This window comes from Nerophis ophidion, linkage group LG18, assembly GCF_033978795.1.
Source record: "Nerophis ophidion isolate RoL-2023_Sa linkage group LG18, RoL_Noph_v1.0, whole genome shotgun sequence".
Taxonomy (NCBI): domain Eukaryota; kingdom Metazoa; phylum Chordata; class Actinopteri; order Syngnathiformes; family Syngnathidae; genus Nerophis; species Nerophis ophidion.
Genome location: NC_084628.1, coordinates 29,275,414 through 29,298,615, shown reverse-complemented (window position 1 = coordinate 29,298,615; position 23,202 = coordinate 29,275,414). Strand labels below are relative to the sequence as shown.

General features: G+C 42.0%; 1 protein-coding gene across 1 annotated transcript in view; it reads right to left on the bottom strand.

Annotated features, from left to right (window-relative positions):
- Positions 1–23,202, bottom strand: part of LOC133537080 (ubiquitin carboxyl-terminal hydrolase 16-like) — a 49,260-nt gene that overhangs the window by 6,369 nt on the left and 19,689 nt on the right. The window contains exons 8-12 of the mRNA XM_061877935.1: positions 20,093–20,180; positions 19,900–19,981; positions 19,745–19,836; positions 17,379–17,432; positions 6,524–6,670 (exon numbers count right to left, since the gene is read on the bottom strand). Of these exons, the coding sequence (XP_061733919.1) occupies positions 6,524–6,670; positions 17,379–17,432; positions 19,745–19,836; positions 19,900–19,981; positions 20,093–20,180 (463 nt within the window). The remainder of the gene's footprint in view (positions 1–6,523; positions 6,671–17,378; positions 17,433–19,744; positions 19,837–19,899; positions 19,982–20,092; positions 20,181–23,202) is intronic.

Here is a 23,202-nt window from a genome sequence, read left to right as displayed (position 1 = left end):
TTTTGGAAGAGGGGACCACATGGAGAAAAATCTACTCCCGAGTGGCCCGGACTGGTAAAATCACGGCACGATAACTTAAAAAACAAAGACAACTTCAGATTTCACAACAAAATTAGGCATAATAATGTGTTAATTCCACAACTGTATATATCGGTATCGGTTGATATCGGAATCGGTAATTAAGAGTTGGACAATATCGTAATATCAGATATCGGCAAAAAAGCCATTATCGGACATCTCTAGTCGTCATCTATACTTTCTGAATAAATGATGTGATAATGTTCATCAGTCCACTCATTTGTGTTTATATTCAATCTATCAAGATAGTAAAATATCAACATCAAATTACTGGATGTTATTTATGTAGTTTGATAATTTTCCTCGACTGGTGCATTAACATTATGTGTCGTTTTTATTCCATATGTAGCATCATCTACAAAAGGGGTCAGCAACCTTTACCACTCAAAGAGCCATTTTGACCCATTTCACAAAATAAAGGAAACAATGGGAGCCACAAAACTCTTTTGAAATTTAAAATGAAATAACACTGCATACAGAGTTTTTTTTTGCTTTGTGCTATGTATAAACCAGGGGTCTCAGACATGCGGCCCGCACCTTAATATTAAAATGTAACGTTAGTGCGGCCCGTGAAACTTATATGAATGCCGCTTGACAGCATCAAACTTGCCAACCCTCCTAATTTTTCCGGGAGACTGTCGAATTTCAGAGCATCTATTCACGCGAATGTCTGCTGGTGTTCACCCTGACAACTAAAATGGTGGAACCTTTAACGCCCCCTACAACCTTTGCTAACAGCTTGCCAGCCCAGTCACATGTTGATTGTGGTAACTGCAGACACACGTACTGTAAGTCAAGGCATACTTGTTCAACAGCAACACAGGTTACACTGATGGTTGTGATATAAATAACTTTAACACTCTTACTATAATATGCGCCACACTGTGAACCCACACCAAACAAGAATGACAAACACATTTCAGGAGAACATCCGCACTGTAACACAACATAAAAACAACAGAAGAAATACCCAGAATCCCATGCCCCTAACTCTTATGGGCTACATTATACACCTCATCACCCCCACACCCCTCCGTGCGTCGGTTGAGGTGGGCGTGGTTAGGGGGCAATCATCACATCAATTTCTTTAGAATAATATATGTTCTAAAGTGGTACCAGATCTACCACCAGAGTAATGTCAAAAGGCAACTGTTGCGTTCCATTCCGTAGAACATCTTTTGCCCGGACTGCCTTTTCAATAAAAGGACCTTTTATGGAACTCTTTACCTGACACTTTGAAAAGTATATCTGCACTCATCACTTTCAAAAAACAAAGAAAATGATGGCTAGTTGAGCAGCAATCATGTTCGCATGTTTAGTTTGACTAATTTTTACTAATCGGTTTTTATTTAGTCTGTACTTTGTGTTGTTATTATTATTATTGGCTTTTATCTAGTTTGCACTTTGTCTGTAGTATTTCTATTATCATTATTATCGACTCATTTTTGCCTTATTATTTTTATTTTCCTCTTTTACTGTTGTTGGCTCTGTGTTGTTGTTGTTGTTGTTGTTGTTGTTGTTGTTGTTATTGTAGTTGTTGTTGGGGACAAGTGTTGTAAATTAGCTTTGGCTACAAACATCATGATGCCTACATTGGATAACTGTTTCAGATGTGTATGTTTTTTTTTTATCTGTCCCTATTTCAAATAAACCTTAATAATAATAACTCGTTTAAAAAGATGGCACAAGTGGCAAAAAAGACTGAGAAAGTTGAGGAATGCTCATCAAAAACTTATTTGGAACATCCCGCATGGGAACGGGCTAATTGGGAACAGGTGGGTGCCAGGATTGTGTATAAAAGCAGCGTCCATGAAATGCTCATCCATCCATCCATCCATCATCTTCCGCTTATCCGAGGTAGGGTCGCGGGGGCAGCAGCCTAAGCAGGGAAGCCCAGACTTCCCTATCTCCAGCCACTTCGTCTAGCTCTTCCCGGGGGATCCCGAGGCGTTCCCAGGCCAGCCGGGAGACATAGTCTTCCCAACGTGTCCTGGGTCTTCCCCGTGGCCTCCTACCAGCTGGACGTGCCCTAAACACCTCCCTAGGGAGGCGTTCGGGTGGCATCCTGACCAGATGCCCGAACCACCTCATCTGGCTCCTCTCGATGTGAAGGAGCAGCGGCTTTACTTTGAGTTCCTCCCGGATGGCAGAGCTTCTCACCCTATCTCTAAGGGAGAGCCCCGCCACCCGGCGGAGGAAACTCATTTCGGCCGCTTGTATCCGTGATCTTATCCTTTCGGTCATGACCCAAAGCTCATGACCATAGGTGAGGATGGGAACGTAGATCGACCGGTAAATTGAGAGCTTTGCCTTCCGGCTCAGCTCCTTCTTCACCACAACTGATCGATACAACGTCCGCATTACTGAAGACGCCGCACCGATCCGCCTGTCGATCTCACGATCCACTCTTCCCCCACTCGTGAACAAGAATCCTAGGTACTTGAACTCCTCCACTTGGGGCAGGGTCTCCTCCCCAACCCGGAGATGGCACTCCACCCTTTTCCGGGCGAGAACCATGGACTCGGACTTGGAGGTGCTGATTCTCATTCCGGTCGCTTCACACTCGGCTGTGAACCGATCCAGTGAGAGCTGAAGATCCCGGTCAGATGAAGCCATCAGGACTACATCATCTACAAAAAGCAGAGACCTAATCCCGTGGCCACCAAACCGGATCCCCTCAACGCCTTGGCTGCGCCTAGAAATTCTGTCCATAAAAGTTATGAACAGAATCGGTGACAAAGGACAGCCTTGGCGGAGTCCAACCCTCACTGGAAACGTGTCCGACTTACTGCCAGCAATGCGGACCAAGCTCTGACACTGATCGTACAGGGAGCGGACTGCCACAATAAGACAGTCCGGTACCCCATACTCTCTGAGCACTCCCCACAGGACTCCCAGAGGGACACGGTCGAATGCCTTCTCCAAGTCCACAAAGCACATGTAGACTGGTTGGGCAAACTCCCATGCACCCTCAAGAACCCTGCCGAGAGTATAGAGCTGGTCCACAGTTCCACGACCAGGACGAAAACCACACTGTTCCTCCTGAATCCGAGGTTCGACTATCCGGCGAAGCCTCCTCTCCAGTACACCTGAATAAACCTTACCGGGAAGGCTGAGGAGTGTGATCCCACGATAGTTGGAACACACCCTCCGGTCCCCCTTCTTAAAGAGAGGGACCACCACCCCGGTCTGCCAATCCAGAGGTACCGCCCCCGATGTCCACGCGATGCTGCAGAGTCTTGTCAACCAAGACAGCCCCACAGCATCCAGAGCCTTAAGGAACTCCGGGCGGATCTCATCCACCCCCGGGGCCTTGCCGCCGAGGAGCTTTTTAACTACCTCAGCGACCTCAGCCCCAGAAATAGGAGAGTCCACTGCAGCTTCCTTACCGTGGTAGAGGAGTTTGCGTGTCCCAATGATCCTAGGAGCTATGTTGTCTGGGGGCTTTCATGTCCCCCTGGTAGGGTCTCCCAAGACAAACAGGTCCTAGGTGAGTGATCAGACAAAGAGCAGCTCAAAGACTTCTATGGAATTACAACAAAATGAACTCAGATTTCCCTCGCCCGGACGCGGGTCACCGGGGCCCCGCTCTGGAGCCAGGCCCGGAGTTGGGGCACGATGGCGAGCGCCTGGTGGCCGGGCCTGTCCCCATGGGGCCCGGCCGGGCACAGCCCGAAGAGGCAACTAGGGTCATCCCTCCAATGGGCTCACCACTCATAGGAGGGGCCATAGAGGTCGGGTGCATTGTGAGCTGGGCGGCAGCCGGAGGCAGGGCACTTGGCGGTCCGATCCTTGGCTACAGAAGCTAGCTCTTGGGACATGAAATGCTCAGTCATTCACAAACAAAAATGGGGCGAGGGTCACCACTTTGTCAACAAATGCCTGAACAAATTGTCCAACAGTTTAAGAACAACATTTCTCAACAAGCTATTGGAAGGAATTAGGGGGCTCACCATCTACGCTCTGTAATATCATCAAAAGGTTCTGAGAATCTGGAGAAATCACTGCACGTAAGCCATGGTATTACGGACCTAGGATCCCTCAGGCGGTACTGCATCAAAAAGTGACATCAGTGTGTAAAGGATATCACCACATGGGCCCAGGAACACTTAAGAAAACCACTGTCAGTAACTACGGTTGGTCGCTACATCTGTAAGTGCAACTTCAAACTCTACAATGCAAAGCCAAAGCCATTTAGCAACAACACCCAGGAATGCGCCGGCTTCTCTGGGACCGAGCTCATCTAAGATGGACTGATGCAAAGTGAAAAAGTGTTCTCTGTTCTGAAGAGTCCACATTTCAAATTGTTTTTGAAAACGGTGGACGTTGTGTCCTCTGGAACAAAGAGGAAAAGAGCCATTCGGATTGTTCTAGGCACAAAGTTGAAAAGCCAGCATCTGTGTTGGTATGGGGGTGTATTAGTGACTAAGGCATGGGTAACTAACACATCTGTGAAGGCACCATTAATGCTGAAAGGTACATACAGGTTTTGGAACAACATATGTTACCATCCAAGCAACATTATCATGGACTCCCCTGCTTATTTCAGCAAGACAATGTCAAGCCTTAGGTTACAACAAGTGGCTGCATAGTAAAAGAGTGTGGGTACGAGTCTGGCCTGCCTGTAGTCCAGACCTGTCTCCCATTGAAAATGTGTGGCGAAATATGAAGCCTAAAATAGCAGAAAGGAGATTGTTGAACAACTTAAGCTGTACATAAAGCAAGAATGGGAAATAATTCCTCTTCAAAAATGTGTCTCCTCAGTTCCCAAATGTTTCCTGAGTGTTGTTAAGAGGAAAGGCCATGTAACACAGTGGTAAAAATGCCCCTCTGACAACTTTTTTGCAATGTGTTGCTGCCATTAAATTTTAAGTTCATGATCATTTGCAAAAAATGACAAAATTTCTCAGTGTGAACATTAAATATATTGTCTTTGCAGTTTATTATAAGTTGAAAAGATTTTGCAAACCATTGTATTATCTTTTTATTTACGATTTACACAATGTGACAACTTCACTGCTTTTGGGGTTTGTAAAAAGGTTCTTACTATAAAAGTGTTCAAATAAGTCATATGTTAATATATATATACATATATATAGTTAAATCGCTCAATAAGGAATATCCAAAGTGTGACCCAGGGGTCAGTTGTGGCTTGCAGCTTGTTTTTTTGTTTCGCGACACATTCTCAACACAAAACAAAGACATCCCAAATTAAACCACTCAAAAAAACCTCGAATGTGCAAATTTTGGGACAAACTGCATGTCCATGCTGAAATGCGCAATCAGAAAGGAAGCAATACGTGAAGATATGTCACCACATATCTTGTGGTGTACCCCAGGGATCAATACTGGGACCAAAATGGTTTCATCTTAATGTAAATGGCATGTATAAAGTTACTAAGTACTTAAAGTTAGTATTATTTGCAGATGATACAAATGTGTTGCTGAATCTTTTGCAATTTGTTCAATTAATATTGGAGAAGTCACAGTAGAAAGATGGAGTTGGGAAGCTTTAACCTTTAGCCACACAAACACACGGTGATTCCTTGTTTAAAATTCCGGGAGGTGAAACTTTACAATGGATCAGAGCTTGGTCAAGCAAACATGGATCCCGACCGAATGTCAACCAGCAGGTTTCGGTGAGAAAATTGTGATAAAAAGTCGATTCTTGCCGGAGAAAAGCTGAGCTTGTGCCGTCCATAAAGCTGCCGTCGAATCCCCTGAGACATTGGTGTCAAGACACCCGTGGACACACCCTTCCGACTATCAGGTACTATTTAACTCACTAAAGCACTAGCAACACAATAGAAAGATAAGGGATTTCCCAGAATTATCCTAGTAAATGTCTCTAAAAACATCGGAATCCTTCCCAATGCAATTTTTTTTTTTAACTTATTTTTTTTTTCTAGTCCGTCGCTATCAATATCCTCAAACACAAATCTTTCATCCTCGCTCAAATTAATGAGGAAACTGTCGTTTTCTCGGTCCGAATAGCTGTTTTTGTTGGAGTCTCCCAATAAAAACAATGTGAATATGTGAGGAGCCCCCACACGTGTGACGTCATCGTCTGCGACTTCCGGTAGAGGCAGGGCTTTTCTCTCAGCGCCAAAAGTTGCGAACTTTTATCGTGGATGTTCTCTACTAAATCCTTTCAGCAAAAATATGGCAATATCGCGAAATGATCAAGTATGACACATAGAATGGACCTGCTATCCCCGTTTAAATAAGAAAATCTCATTTCAGTTGGCCTTTAAAGATTTAAAGACAGCTTTGTGTCATTGCAGCCAATATTGCATCATTTTTTTAATTACATTTAACCTGTTAGCTCTTTGTTTCCACTTTGAATGAGCTACGAGCAACACATTATCCCCGAGCCACACTTTGGACACCCCTTGTTTACATCCCAAAAAAACGGCTAATTAAAAAAATCCTTCCAAAGCATCACCTTGGCTTGTTTCTTGGCCTGCTTCTTGGCTTTCTTCTGCTGGTACTTGCTTCCAGGGGTGACGTCCTCACTTGGACTTTCCCCGCCGTCTTCGCTCAAGTCCCTGGTTTTCTGAGCCACTTTCTTCTGGTTCTTCTTCCTGTATGCCTGCAAGAGCAGATATGGACAAATGGGTAGGTTGGATCGAATGTTGCACAATGCTAAGTTTGACAGTGGAACCTCCATTTACACACCCCTCTATTTGATAACTTTTCGGCTTACGAACTATTGCATCTTGCTAAACAGGCCTCTGTGTTTCTGTTTTGTGCTTGCTCGTAATGAAGAGATTGAGGAAGCAGGCTTCGTACAACAGCTTGTTTTTAATTGTCATTACAAAAGGACTTTTCTGGGGGGAAAAAAAGGTTAATTTCTGATGGTTTGTGAGTGCTCGTGTTAGAGCAGCACAGTTCAGCTTGCCGTTGTTGTTTGAGATTGTTAATAACTGTAAAGTTGATCCATCACCTTTTATATTTATTTAATATACAGTACTGTATATTAAATAAATATCGAAGCTGGAACCAATTATTCACATTTACATTGTTTCTTATAGGGAAATGTGCTTCATTATACAAACTTCTCTGCTTACGAATCTTGTTTATGAACCATTTAAATTCGCAAATTGAGGTTCCAGTGCATATGTAAAATTCAAGCAGGATATGTTTTTGAGTATCCTGAAACTGAGGTAGATTCTACATTTGCCGAATATGAATGCTCACTTTTTAAAGTGAGCAAGTGTGAGAGTGTTTGTAAGAGTGAGTCCATTTTGTGCTGACCAGTTTAAAAAAAACAATGTTTGATAAACACACATTTGTTGTCCAGTCCCATGTTGATAGTATTAAAAACTTGAAAATGATCGCAGATACAAAAACTTCTATCTACGATTAATCACCATACAAGACTAAAGGTGTAATCATTAAGTATGTATGTTTTTTATTATTTTTGTATTATTATATATCTATATACACACAAATATATACACATACAAATATATATACATACACATGTATATACACACGCATTAGGGCTGCGAATCTTTGGGTGTCCCACGATTCGATTCAATATCGATTCTTGGGGTCTCGATTCAATTATGAATTGATTTTTTCGCTTCAACGCGATTCTCGATTCAAAAATGATATTTTTCCGATTCAAAACGATTCTTTATTCATTCAATACATAGGATTTCAGCAGGATCTACCCCAGTCTGCTGACATGCTAGCAGAGTAGTAGATTTAAAAAAAAAACTTTTATAATTGTAAAGGACAATGTTTTATCAACTGATTTTAATAATGTAAATTTGTTTTAACAATTAAACGAACCAAAAATATGACTTATTTTATCTTTGTGAAAACATTGGACACAGTGTGTTGTCAAGCTTATGAGATGCAAGTGTAAGCCCCTGTGACACTATTGTTCTTTTTTTTTTTATTTATAAATGTGTAATGATAATGTCAATGAGGGATTTTTAATCACTGCTATGCTGAAATTATAACTAATATTGATACTGTTGTTGATAATATTAATTTTTATTTCACTACTTTTGGTTTGTTCTGTGTCGTGTTTGTGTCTCCTCAATTGCTCTGTTTATTGCAGTTCTGAGTGTTGCTGGGTCAGGTTTGGTTTTGGAATTGGATTGCATTGTTATGGTATTGCTGTGTATTGTTTTGTTGGATTGATGAAAATAAAAAAAAATAAAAACATTTTGTTTTAAATGAGAATCGCGATTTAAATTCGAATCGATTTCTTCCCACACCCCTAATACACATATATACATATACATACATACATATATATATATATATATATATATATATATATATATATACACACACACACATATATATGTATGTGTGTATATACAGTATACATACACATACAAACATATATATATATATACATACATTTACACACATACATACTGTATATATATACATAAATACATATATACAGGTATATATAAACACAAACACACATATATATATATATGTGTGCATATCTATATACACATATATATAATATATATACATATATGTATACACATATATATACACAAATATATACACACATATATACATACACACACATAAAAGTGTGTATCTATGTATACATGTATGTGTGCATGTGCATATATACGTATTAATATATATATATGTATTTGTGTATATGTGTATGTTATGTATATATATGTCTGTGTTTATTTATATACATACATATTTACGTATGTGTGTATATATATGTAAATATATATATATTTATATATACATATATGTGTGTGTATATAAAAATACACAGATATAAGTGCGTATATGTTTATATGTGTGTTTGTGTATAAATATATGTATATACATATATTTGTATATGTATGTATATATATTTGTATATATATATATGTGTGTGTGTGTATATATATATATATATATATATATATATATATGGGTTGTACTTGTGTAACGCTTTTCTACCTTCAAGGTGCTCAAAGCGCTTTGACACTACTTCCACATTTACCCATTCACACAAACATTCAGACACTGATGGAGGGAGCTGCCATGCAAGGCGCTAACCAGCACCCATCAGGAGCAAGGGTGAAGTGTCTTGCTCAAGACACAACGGACGTGACGAGGTTGGTACTAGGTGGGGATTAAACCAGGGACCCTCGGGTTGCGCAAGGCCACGCTCCCACTGCCCCATGCTGTCCCTGTGTGTGTGTGTATATATATATATATATATATATATATATATATATGTGTGTGTATATGATGATGATTTTTGCGAAAAACCTGACTGAAATGGTGACACCAACTTTGTTCTGTCACCATTTCTGTCAGGTTTTCGCAAAAATCACAGTACTGTTACTGCTGCTATGAAGATTCTAAATGATGTAACTGAAGATCTTAACAAGAAGCAGTGCTGTTTATCCCTCTTTATTGACTTTTCAATGGCATTTTATATTGTTGATCATGTCATTTTAATCAAACGTCTTTCAGCTATTGGTTTTTCTCAGCAAGCAGCTGGATGGTTCGCAAATTACCTCACAAGTAGAACTCAGGCTGTTCAGATAGAAGGTTCCCCCTCAAACGTACTGCAAGTGAAAAAGGGTGTCCCTCAAGGTTTTGTGTTGGGCCCCTTATTATTCACTATTTACATAAATAATCTTGGACAGAATATTCCAAACTCAACTTTCCATTTCTATGCTGATGATACTGTCATATACTGCACAGCACCAACTCCTGCTGAGGCCTTAGAATATCTACAATATGCATTTGACAGAGTACAAGAACAACTTTGCTATCTTCAATTGGTTTTAAATGCAGAGGAAACAAAGTTTATGTTCTTTACCACATCAAAAACTGTAAGATCAGCACTGTGTGAAAACATTTTAACAAGAAATGGGCAACAAATTATGTTAGTATCTTCTTTTAAATATTTGGGATTTTTAATTGATGAACACTTTTGTTTTAAGGAGCACATTCAGTATGTTGTAAAAAACTGAAACTTTTACTGGGATTTTATTATAGAAACAAGTCTTGCTTTTCTTTTACTGTGAATCAGAAATTGGTGGAAACAACATTTTTACCTGTGAAAACTCTTCTCACACCTGCGCTTATTCAAGACATGCTGTAAAAGTAAGCAGGCGCTAATAATTTCAAAACCTCTTCTCGCCACTGCGCTTACCAATGGCATGCAGTAAAAAATTGAGTGTGATTAAAAAAAAAAAAATAGCGGGCGTATAATATAGCCAAGAGTCATGGATGCATTGGAATTCTGGGTAATTCTCATGTTGCGTTTATAATGTGTTACAGAGCCAATGTTCTCCAGAAATGTGTTTGTTATTCTTGTTTGGTTAGGGTTCACAGAGTGTGGCGCATATTAGTAAGAGTGTTAAAATTGTTTCATATTACAACCATTAGTGTGATCTGTATGGCTGTGGAACAATACCCCTGGTTTACACACAGTAAAACCAAAAAAAAAACTCCTCCGCCGTTTTGAAAACGACGGCAGGGAAAGCGTCACTCGTGACGTCACGAATTTGACCCGGTGGTAAAAGTAAGCATGCGCTAATAAATTTGGGGAGCAAGTTTAACCCGGCAGTAATTCAAGGCAGGCGCATATTACATGCCCAGCGACTATTCAAGGGAATACGGTAAATATGTGTGTGTATTGTGGTGTCTGACTCAAGCACCGCCTCACAGGGGAGGAGCCAGGGAATGGAGGCAGAGGGGAACACAAAGGACAACGCCCCAGCCTTTGCTGCATCATCGAGGGGCGGTACATTCCCCTGTACCTTCTCAATCAGCCTGAAGTGCTACCAGCTGTGCGGCCAGATGGGGCTCAGCTACAAACCTTTCTTAACTCTGCCTCATTCAAGTCTGGCTCTCCACTGTGTCAAGGCAGGTGCATCAGGCGGATATTACCTATGACATTAAAAGACGTGTGCTGTGTGAAGGACTGAGAGCCCCGGATGGGAGATATTTATGTTTGGTCACTTTAAGTTTGATTCCTCCACACTCCGCCCTTCCTAAAAAGACTTGAATAATAAATACCCTTTTTGGCTTGCTGCAAAACAAATCCTGTGTCTACGTGAGAATCATGGTACCACATATGGTGGAGAATGCGGGCAGACTGATTCACGTCAACCTCTGATGATGTCACACACAGAAGCCCTAAGTGCTTTGTTAAAAAGCCAAGCTGAACTTCAAGGTGCAGTACAAAAGTTAGTTAAAATAATTTGCTAAAGATGTGGCTATTACACGGGCACCCGCTGAGGTCCTAACTAAATTATCAGGAGAGGATGATGCGGAAGCCTACTTGGAGTTGTTCGAGCGCACTGCGGCCCGGGAGAATTTGGCCGGTAGAAGAATGGGGATCCATACTGGCACCTTTCCTCACTGGAGAAGCCCAACGTCTGTGCAGCGACCTGGCATTGGTGGATGCTCGAGACTTCAAGAGACTAAAGAAAGCCATTCTCGCCAGCCGAGGGTGCATTCTGCCTGCTAGGGCTCAACAATATCACAACTGGACCTTCCAGCCCACCCAGCCTCCACCTCAGCAGGTAGCCGCACTGCTCCGCATAACACACAGCTGGCTAACGAGCAAAGGCAACCTCCCCTCCATAGACCGACTGGTGAACTGGCGATAGACCGCTGTATCCGAGCCTTGCCGCCTGATGCCCGAAAATATGCCGCACAAGTGAGCCCTCTAACTGTGGAGCAGTTGGTGGCCTTATTAGAGAACCACCAAGTGAGCATGGAAATGCTGAGAGCCACCAGGGAAGAGAGGCTCGGCCGCGACCGCCGAAAAGCGCCAGCGCTGTCCTTACCCCGACCTAGGGGCACTGCCCCTGAGAGGACCAGTCGGCCCCCACAGCGGGGTGTGGACACCCGGACCACATGTCATGGGCGTGCCCGGAACGCAACCATGATATCTCCATGGCCACGGCCCCCAGCTAAGGTGCAGGCAAACCATGCCTCCACACGGGGAGTGGACGAGGACAACATACCAGCCTTCCAGTAAAAGATTGGGGGGGCTGATGCACATGCATTTCTGGACAGTGGGAGCGCTGTGACCTTGGTACACGCTGACTTGGCCGGACCCCTCAGCAAAGACACCGTTCCAGTGACATGTGTACATGGAAATGTCCGCCAGTATCCGGTGTGCCACATACGCATTGGTACCAGCTAGAGTGGTACCAAACCTGCCTGTTCCACTGCTTATTGGGTCCGACTGTGTACTCTTTGGCCGTTACTGGACCCCAAGTTTCATTCCAGGTGCCATTTCACCGCAGCGTCGCCGCCACCACAATGGACAAAATAGTACGAGACCGCTTGCGGCCTGCCCCGCGTTTAGGCCCTCATCAGAGGCCGCACTGAGTGACAGCTCAGCTGAAGAAAAGCGACGGGAGAGCAGAAAGGAGAAGGCAGAAGAGAAATGGGACCCCTTTGTGGAGTTCCCTGTGCCAGAAGATAGCAGCAACCCTAATACAGGTGAGTTTGCCACTGCCCAGTGGAATGACCAGAACCTCAGCCAGGCCCGCCAGCAAGTTGTGGAAATTGACGGACAAAAATGTGAAGGGGTGAGTGCACTTAATTCACCGTATTTTTTGATTAAAAAGGGCCTTCTCTATAGAGGGGTGTTAACTAAGGGCGGGGACATAATTGAGCATCTGCTGGTGCCTAAGTCTCATATCTCCCGAGTGCTTAATCTTGCCCACACTCGATCAGCTGGGCGCTCACCTTGGTGTACAAAAGACGTATGACCGCGTAATAACCCGCTTCTACTGGCCTGGTGTGAAACGAGCCATTGAAAACTTCTGCAAGGGCTGTCCTGAATGCCAAAAGACTGCACCAAGACCCACGTATCGAAACCCCTTGGTACCGCTCCCCATCAATGGCACCCCGTTCTCACGTCTGGCAATGGACATCATTGGACCACTCCTGAAATCCGCCAGAGGACATCGCTACATACTGGTAATGGTATAAACTATGCCACCCGATATCCTGAGGCTGTACCATTACGCACAGCCTAAGCCAAAGCTATCGCACACAAACTGTTTATGATGTTAAGCCGAGTGGGGATCGCAGATGAGAATTTAATGGACCAGGGCACATGTTTTATGTCACAAGTACTAACCATGCAGTACAAATGGCTGAAAGTAAAACGCATACGAACCTCTGTATATCACCCTCAGACAAATGGCCTGGTGGAACATTTCAACTGTACGATAAAAAAAGATGCTTAAAAAAGTAGCCGACGAAGACGGGAAAGACTGGGATTACCTAATTCCATATGTCCTTTTGCCATCAGAGAGGTGCCCCAGGCGTCCACTGACTTCTCCCCCTTTGAGCAAGTTTATGGCCGACGTCCCCGAGGTGTGCTGCATATTGCGAAAGAGACCTGGGAGAACCAACCCTCGCCACACCGCAGTGTGATCGACCATGTCGCCCGACTACAAGCCCGGACTCGCAAAATCTGGCCAATGGTAAGAGAACATATAGAAAAAGCCCAAAGAGAACAGGAAAGAACATATAACAGAGGTGTCACACTCCGGGAGTTCCAGGTTGGGGAAAAAGTTCTGGTATTAGTTCCGTCCCGCGAATGCAAGTTTTTGGCCAGATGGCAGGGGCCTTACAAGGTAATTGAGAGAATGGGGCCCGTCAACTACAAGGTAAACCAGCCAGGACGACAGAAAGGCCAGCAAATATACCATGTAAATATTCTGAAAAAAATGGCATGCGGCAGAGCCGTTGCTATCTGCTGCGTTTTTAACTGCACACTCTCCCCAGACCACTCTCCCGGTAATTATAGGAGAGGACCTCTCCCTGTCACAAAACCAGGAGGTGAAGGAACTTCTGGGACGGAACCAGAACCGCCTCTCGGAACTGCCAGGAAGGACCCAGGTGATCAAACATGACATTTAGACCCAACCCGGAAAAGTGATAAGACAAAGGCCCTACCGAATCCCAAAAGCCCGGCGGGCGGCTATAAAAGAAGAGGTAAAGAAAATGTTACAACTTGGAGTAATAAAAGAATCCCAAAGTCCATGGTCAAGCTCGATTGTTATTGTGCCAAAACCAGATGGGTCCCTGAGATTTTGTAATAACTTTCGCAAATTAAATGAGATATCACTGTGGGATGCTTATCCCATGCCCAGAGTAGATGAGCTGATAGAGCGGCTTGGCGCAGCTTGGTTCGTCAGCACCCTGGACCTGACCAAAGGCTACTGGCAGGTGCCATTGACGGAAAGGGCAAAACCTAAAACAGCCTTCTCCACACCAGAAGGGCTATTCCAATATACCGTCTTGCCGTTCAGAATCCATGGGGCCCCAGCAACATTCCAAAGGATGATGGACAAAATTCTACATCCCCACCAAGAATACTCAGCCGCCTACCTGGACGACATAGTGATCCATAGCACCAGCTGATCTCTCCAACTCCAGCACCTCGACGCTAAGAAGTGCCGAGTGGGTCTGACGGAGACGGATTATCTCGGTTTCACAATAGGAAGAGGCTGCGTGAAACCCCAGGCCCGCAAAGTGAAGCGCATCAAGGAATGGCCCCGCCCCTTGCCGGGTGAAATCATTTATTGGCTTGGTGTCATATTATCAGAGGTTTATTAAAAATGTATCCACGATTGCAACACCGCTGTTTGAACTGACGAGGAACAAACTGCCCCATCATGTCATCTGGACGGCTGAGGTCGAGACTGCCTTCCAGATGTTGAAGAAAGCCCTGTGTGAAGAACCTGTGTTGAAAGCCCCCGACTTCAGCCAGCCGTTCATCCTCCACACAGACGCCTCAGGCCCGGGGGTTGGAGCCGTACTCGCCCAGCTCGTGGCCGGAGAAGAACACCCAGTGACATTTATTAGTAGGAAGCTCCAGAACCATGAGCGAAATTATGCCACAGTAGAAAATGAGTGCTTGGCAGTCAAGTGGGCCATACACCAACTCCGCTACCACCTATGGGGTAGGACCTTCACCTTGGTGACAGACCACGCCCCCTTGAAGTGGATGTCCACAAATAAGGACTGAAACGATCGCGTCACACGCTGGTTCCTAGAGCTACAATATTTTTAATTTCACCGTGGAATATCGGCCTGGGGAGGCGATCCCACATGCAGACGCCATGTCCCAGCTCTATGAAGAGGACAAAGAAGCTCCCGGACCGACCGGCGAGCTTAGGGGGGGATATGTGGTGTCTCACTCAAGCACCGCCTGACAGGTAAGCACCTCACAGGGGAGGAGCCAGGGCATTGAGGCTGAGTGGAACACAGAGGACAACGCCCCAGCCTTGGCCGCATCATCGAGGGGCGAGATACATTCCCCCGTACCTTCTCAATCAGCCTGAAGTGCTATCAGCTGTGCGGCCAGGTGGGACTCAGCTACAAACCTTTCTTAACTCTGCCTCATTCAGGTCTGACTCTCCACTGTGTCAAGGCAGGTGCATCAGGCGGATATTACCTATGACATTAAAAGATGTGTGCTGTGTGAAGGACTGAGAGCCCCGGACGGGAGATACTTATGTTTGGACACTTTAAGTTTGATTCTTCCACACCCCGCCCTTCCTAAAAAGACTTGTATTATAAATACCCTTTTTGGCTTGCTGCAAAACCAATCCTGTATCTTGGTGTGTGTATATGTGTATATATATATATATATATATATATATATATATATATATATATATATATATATTAGGGCTGCGAATCTTTAGGTGTCCCACGATTCAATTCAAAATCCATTTTTTTTTTTCAAATCAACACGATTCTCGATTCAAAAATGATTTTTTCCCGATTTAAAAGGATTCTCTGTTCATTCAATACATAGGATTTCAGCAGGATCTACCCCAGTCTGCTGAAATGCAAGCAGAGTAGTAGATTTTTATAAAAAGCATTTATAATTGTAAAGGACAATGTTTTATCAACTGATTGCAATAATGTAAATTTGTTTTAACTATTAAACGAACCAAAAATATGACTTATTTTATCTTTGTGAAAACATTGGACACAGTGTGTTGTCAAGCTTATGCGATGCAAGTGTAAGCCCCTGTGACACTGTTATTTTTATTTTTTTTATAAATGTTTAATGATAATGTCAATGAGGGATTTTTAATCACTGCTATGCTGAAATTATAACTAATATTGATACTGTTGTTGATAATATTCATTTTTGTTTCACTACTTTTGGTTTGTTCTGTGTCGTGTTTGTGTCTCCTCTCAATTGCTCTGTTTATTGCAGTTCTGAGTGTTGCTGGGTCGATTTTACCCCCCCATATATATATATATATATATATATATATATATATATATATATATATATATATATATATATGTGTGTGTAAATGATATACACATACACGTGTGGGTATATATACATATATATATATATATACATATACATATATATATATATATATATATATATATATATATATATATATATATATATATATATATACATATATATATATATATATGTGTATATATACCCACACGTGTATGTGTATGTATGTGTATATCATTAAAAAGTATACGTATACATGTATGTGTATATTTATGTATATGTTGATATCAACATATACATAAATATACACATACATGTATACGTATACTTTTTAATGATATATTTCGTGTTATATACCTTTTTTAAATTAGAAACATTTAAAAATTATTAAATTTATATATTTACAATCATTTAACAGCCCTACTAAACATTATAAGTAATAATAAGACACATATTTGCTAGGGCAAGTTGTCCTACACATTGATCTGATTGCATATTTAATAATACACTTTCATAATTAAAGATACAATCTGAACACAGACCTGTAGGCTATATTATTTGTTGGATTTCTAAATGATTTAAAATGATCTTCACATACATTTGTTATGCATGTGTGCTTTGTGTCAACATGCTATTAGCATACATGTAATACGGTTATATTTCATGCATTTGCTAATTGTATGTTAAAAAGTCACTCCTGTTACTTCCGGTCCTGTTAATTACAGTAAATGAGTCATTTAGTTAGGAACCTTGAATAAAAAAAAAAAAATGCTTCCTGAAATGGAACAATACACGTTTTGAGTACTTGAATAAGTATATTAGGAGATTTAGAGTTAAAAACACATTTCAATAAATAAATGATTAATACTTTGCATGAGTGCGGCAAAAGAAGACGTAGTTGTGTGTCGCCAAGCTGAGAAAAGACGTCGCTCTCGGTTTTTTTTGTTCACTTTTTTCTTTTCCTTACATCTCATTAACGGGAGCGCTGATAGCAGTGCGTCAAGAAAAAAGTTAAACGTGAAGATGATAAAACAAACCTTACTTGATCAGAAACAGGAAGGGAAAGGTCCAGAAACATCTCAGTGACCACAGACACCTGCGAGAGCCAAACAAGGCCAGTTAGTTTAGTGTTTGCATATTTTTGTGCTCAAACTAATACTGGGCGATACGGCTAAAAACTGTTTTACGATATTAGTGTTTTGTATCTGTAATTATTTATATTTTTATGACACATTAAAAAAATAGGCGCAGGAGAAAAATATTAATTTTAAATGTAACTTTCTTCTGTCATTATTAAACATATATTTTTTTAATTACATAATTTTCTTTTTGACTCTATACAAAAAATATGTATACAAACGTACATCAATATATATACATGTATATATATATACATATATACACGTATATATACATATATATATACATTGATATATATACATATATATATATTATATATACACATGTGTATATATGTATGTGTGTAAATATGTATATCCATGTGAATGTGTGTATCTACACACACACACAAACATATATACATACAAATATATAAATATACATATACAGACATATATATATATACATACATGCACACACATATCTATATATATGTACATACATAAATATATACATACAGTCATGATCAAAAGTTTACGTACACTTGTAAAGAACATAATGTCATGGTTGTCTTTAGTTTGCAACTCTTATTTTTTTGTGATAGAGTGATTGGAGCACATACTTGTTGGTCACAAAAAAAAATTGGTGAAGTTTGGTTCTTCGATTAATTTACTATGAGTCTATTCAAAATGTGACCAAATCTGCTGGGTCAAAAGTACACATACACCAATGTTAATATTTGCTTACATGTCCCTTGGCAAGTTTCACTGCAAAAAGGCGCTTTTGGTCGCCATCCACAAGCTTCTGGTTGAATTGTTGACCACTCCTCTTGACAAAATTGGTGCAGTTCAGCTAAATGTGTTGGTTTCCTGACATGGACTTGTTTCTTAAGCATTGTCCACACGTTTAAGTCAGGACTTTGGGAAGGCCATTCTAAAACCTTCATTCCAGCATAATTTAGCCATTCCTTTACCACTTTTGATGTGTTTTTGGGGTCATTGTCCTGTTGAAACACCCAACTGCACCCAAGACCCAACCTCCGGGCTGATGATTTTAGGTTGTCCTGAAGAATTTGGAGGTAATCCTCCTTTTTCATTGTCCCATTTAAAACACCAGCTCCATTGGCGGCAAAAAAGGCCCAGAGCATAATACTACCACCACCATGCTTGACGGTAGGAAAGGTGTTCCTGGGATTAAAAGGCCTCACCTTTTCTCTTCCAAACATATTGCTGGGTATTGTGGCCAAACAGCTCAATTTTTGTTTCATCTGACCACAGAACTTTCTTCCAGAAGGTCTTATCTTTGTCCATGTGATCAGCAGCAAGCTTTAGACAAGCCTTAAGTTTCTTGAGCAATGGCTTTCTTCTTGCTTGGTAGCCTCTCAGTCCATGGCGATGCAAAACACACTTAACTGTGGACACTGACACTTATGTTCCAGCAGCTTCCAATTCGTTGCAGACCTGCTTTTTGGTAGTTCTCAGTTGACTCTTGATCATTCTGACCAATTTTCTCTCAGCAGCAGGTGATAGTTTGCGTTTTCTTCCTGATCGTGGCAGTGACAAAACTGTGCCATGCACTTTATACTTGCAAACAATTGTCTGCAAAGTTGCTCTTGGGACCTTAAACTGCTTTGAAATGGCTCCAAGTGACTTTCCTGACTTGTCCAAGTCAATGATTCGTTTTTTTTCAAATCTGTGCTGAGTTTTTTTGACTTTCCCATTGTCGCGTTTGTAACTGAGTCTAATGACTGCATCACGAGACCTAGTTAAATGGGCTCAAAGAAGTCAACAGGTGTGATCAATCATAATCACTCACATAAAGTTGAGAGGCCATGAAGCTCATTTGATTTGATTTAAACTTATCTACATCACCAAAATGTATCATGTATGTTGCTGTATGTATACTTTTGACCAAGCAGATTTGCTCACATTTTCAGTAGACCCATAATAAATTCATAAAAGAACCAAACTTCATGAATGTTTCTTGTGACCGACAATTATGGGTTTCAATCACTCTATCACAAAAAAATAAGAGTTGTAGAAATGATTGGAAACTCAAGACAGTCATGACATTATGTTCTTTACAAGTGATTGTAAACTTTTGACATATATAAACTGTATAGCCTTCGTTCATTAAACCAACGTTGCTTCCATACTTCTTTCTTCCGACAAAGAAAAACTAAGTTTTATCCAACACATTTGCTACTGATATGGCTGAGGTGTCTATGGTGATATATTGTGATCATGTTTTATGGCCCAGCCCTAGGGGAAACTAGATGACAACACTGACCGTCTTGCACTGCTGACACATAATTGTGCTGGTCATCTCCCCGCCAAACACGTGGTCGACAAAGTTCTTGGGGACGCCGTTTTTCTCGTACTCTGCATTTCAAACAACAATTTATTTTCAAAGTCTTCACGTGAGACGGAGACTTCTGGACCTACCTTTCACAACAGACTTTAGCTGTTCTCCATCAGGGAGCTTTTCTGATTTTTTGAGTGCTTCCGTGAGGGCAGAGTTCACCCTCTGCAGAGGACACACAGCATGGTGAAACACAACCAGCAGCTTTCTTTCCAAAATGTCAACAATCAATGGCATTGCTTTGTAAAAAAAAAAAAAAAAAAGGAGTGTTCATACTTTGCTCTCCTCCGCTCTCATCCCATCCAGCAAGTAGCGCAGCAGCTCCTGACTGTCTTGCTGCTGGAACCCTTTGAACCTTGCAGCCCTGCAAACACACACACACACAAACATACACACACACACACACACACACACGCACACACACAATTCTACACGTCATTCTAAATCGATTGCGTTTTCAAAAATCGATTTAAAAAAAAAAAATGTATATATACGTATGTATATACACATATATGTATATATATTCATACATATATATATATGCATACGCATATACATATGTACAAACAAATATGTATGCACACTATATACACATGTATACTATTTACAAATATATATACATATATATAAATATTAATATATATATATATATATATAAATATATACATATATAATTATGTACACATATATAAATATGTATATACAAACCCTGTTTACATATGAGTTGGGAAATTGTGTCAGATGTAAATATAAACGGAATACATTGATTTGCAAATCCTTTTCAACCCATATTCAATTGAATGCACTACAAAGACAAGAAATGTAATGTTCAAACTCATAAACTTATTTTTTTTTTGCAAATAATAATTAACTTAGAATTTCATGGCTGCAACACGTGCCAAAGTAGTTGGGAAAGGACATGTTCAGACGTGCCCGAAACACCTCCCTAGGGAGGCGTTCGAACCACCTCATCTGGCTCCTCTCGATGTGGAGGAGCAGCGGCTTTAGTTTGAGTTCCTCCCGGATGACAGAGCTTCTCAACCTATCTCTAAGGGAGAGCCCCGCCACACGGCAGAGGAAACTCATTTCGGCCGCTTGTACCCGTGATCTCTTCCTTTCGGTCATGACCATAGGTGAGGATGGGAACGTAGATCGACCGGTAAATTGAGAGCTTTGCCTTCCTCCCATGTCCGAGTTTTTGCCTTGGCGACCACTGTAGCTGCACACCGCTCGGCCCGTCGGTACCTGTCCACTGCCTCCGGTGTCCTATGAGCCAAAAGAACCAGATAGGACTCCTTCTTCAGCTTGACGGCATCCCTCACCGCTGGTTTCCACCAACGGGTTCAAGGATTACCACCTCAAACAGGCACCAACTACCTTGCGGCCACAGCTCCAATCGGCCGCCTTGACAATAGAGGTGCGGAACATAGTCCACTCTGACTCAATGTCCAGCACATCCCTCGTGACATGTTCAAAGTTCTTCCGGAGGTGGGAATTGAAATTCTCTCTGACAGGAGACTCAGCCAGATGTTCCCAGCAGACCCTCACAATGCGTTTGGGCCTACCAGGTCTGTCCGGCATCTTCCACCACCATCGCAGCCAACTCACCACCAGGTGGTGATCGGTAAATAGCTCCGCCGCTCTCTTCACCCGAGTGTCCAAAATATGAGGCCGCAAATCCGACGACACAACTACAAAGTCGATCATGGAACTGCGTTCTAGGGTGTTCTGATGCCTTATGTTTGAACATGGTGTTTGTTATGGACAAACTGTGATGAGCACAAAAGTCCAATAACAAAACACCACTCGGGTTCAGGTCCGGGCAGCCATTCTTCCCAATCACGCCTCTCCAGGTTTCACTGTAGCTGCCAACATGAGCGTTGAAGTCCCCCAGCAGAACAAGGGAACCACCCGAGGAAGCACTCTCCAGTACTCCCTCGAGTGTACCCAAAAAGGGTGGGTACTCTGAACTGTTGTTTGGTGCGTAGGCACAAACAACAGTCAGGACCCGTCCCCCCCACCCAAAGGCGGAGGGAGGCTACTAGGTTGAACTCCAACGTGCAGGCTTTGAGCCGGGGGGGCAACAAGAATTGCCACCCCAGCCCGTCGCTTCTCACTGCCGGCAAAGTCAGAGTGGAAGAGAGTCCAGCCCCTCTCAAGAGAAGTGGTTCCAGAGCCCTTGCTGTGTGTCGAAGTGAGTCCGACTACATCCAGCCGGAATTTCTCTACTTCGCGCACTAGCTCAGGCCCCTTCCCCCCCAGTGAGGTGACGTTCCACGTCCCAAGAACTATCTTCTGTAGCCGAGGATCGGACCGTCAAGTGCCCTGCCTTCATTGCACCTGACCTCTATGGCCCCTGCTATGGGTGGTGAGCCCATTGGAGGGGGGACCCACGTTGCCTCTTCGGGCTGTGCCATTGTGCTTCACCTCCGGGCCTGGCTCCAGAGAGGGGGCCTGGTGACCCGCGTCCGGGCGAAGGAAATCTGAGTCCTTTGTTCGTGTTCATCATAGAGGTCTTCGAGCTGCTCTTTGTCTGGTCCCTCACCTAGGACCAGTTTTCCTTGGGAGACCCTACCAGGGGGCTTAAAGCCCCCGGACAACATAGCTCCTAGGATCATTGGGACACGCAAACTCCTCTACCACGGTAAGGTGGCAGCTAAGAGAGGCCATGATGCCTCAGTGTGGTGAGCCCATTTGGTGATATCCTTTACACACTGAGGTCGGTTTTTGATGCAGTACCGCCTGAGGGATCAAAAGTCAGTAATATCATCGCTTACGTGCAGTGATTTCTCCTGATTCTCTGAACTTTTTGATGATTTTACTGACCGTAAATGGTAAAATCCCTAAATTCCTTGCAATAGCTCGTTGAGAAATGTTGTTCTAAAGCTTTTCGACAATTTGCTTACAAAGTGGTGACCTTCACCCCATCCTTGTTTGTGAATTACTTAGCATTTCATGGAAGCTGCTTTTATACCCAATCATGGCACCCAACTGTTCCCAATTAGCCTGCACACCTGTTGGATGTTCCATATAAGTGTTTGATGAGCATTCTTCAACTTTATCAGTATTTATCCCAACCTCTTTGTCACGTGTTGCTGGCATCAAATTCTAAAGTTAATGATTATTTGCACAAAAAAAAATGTTTATCAGTTTGAACATCAAATATGTTGTCTTTGTAGCATATTCAACTGAATATGGGTTGAAAATTATTTGCAAATCATTGTATTCCGTTTATATTTACATCAAACACAATTTCCCAACTCATATGGAAACGGAGTTTGTATATACATATATAAATATATATATACATATATAAATATATATATACATATATAAATATATATATATATATATATATATATATATATATATATATATATATATAT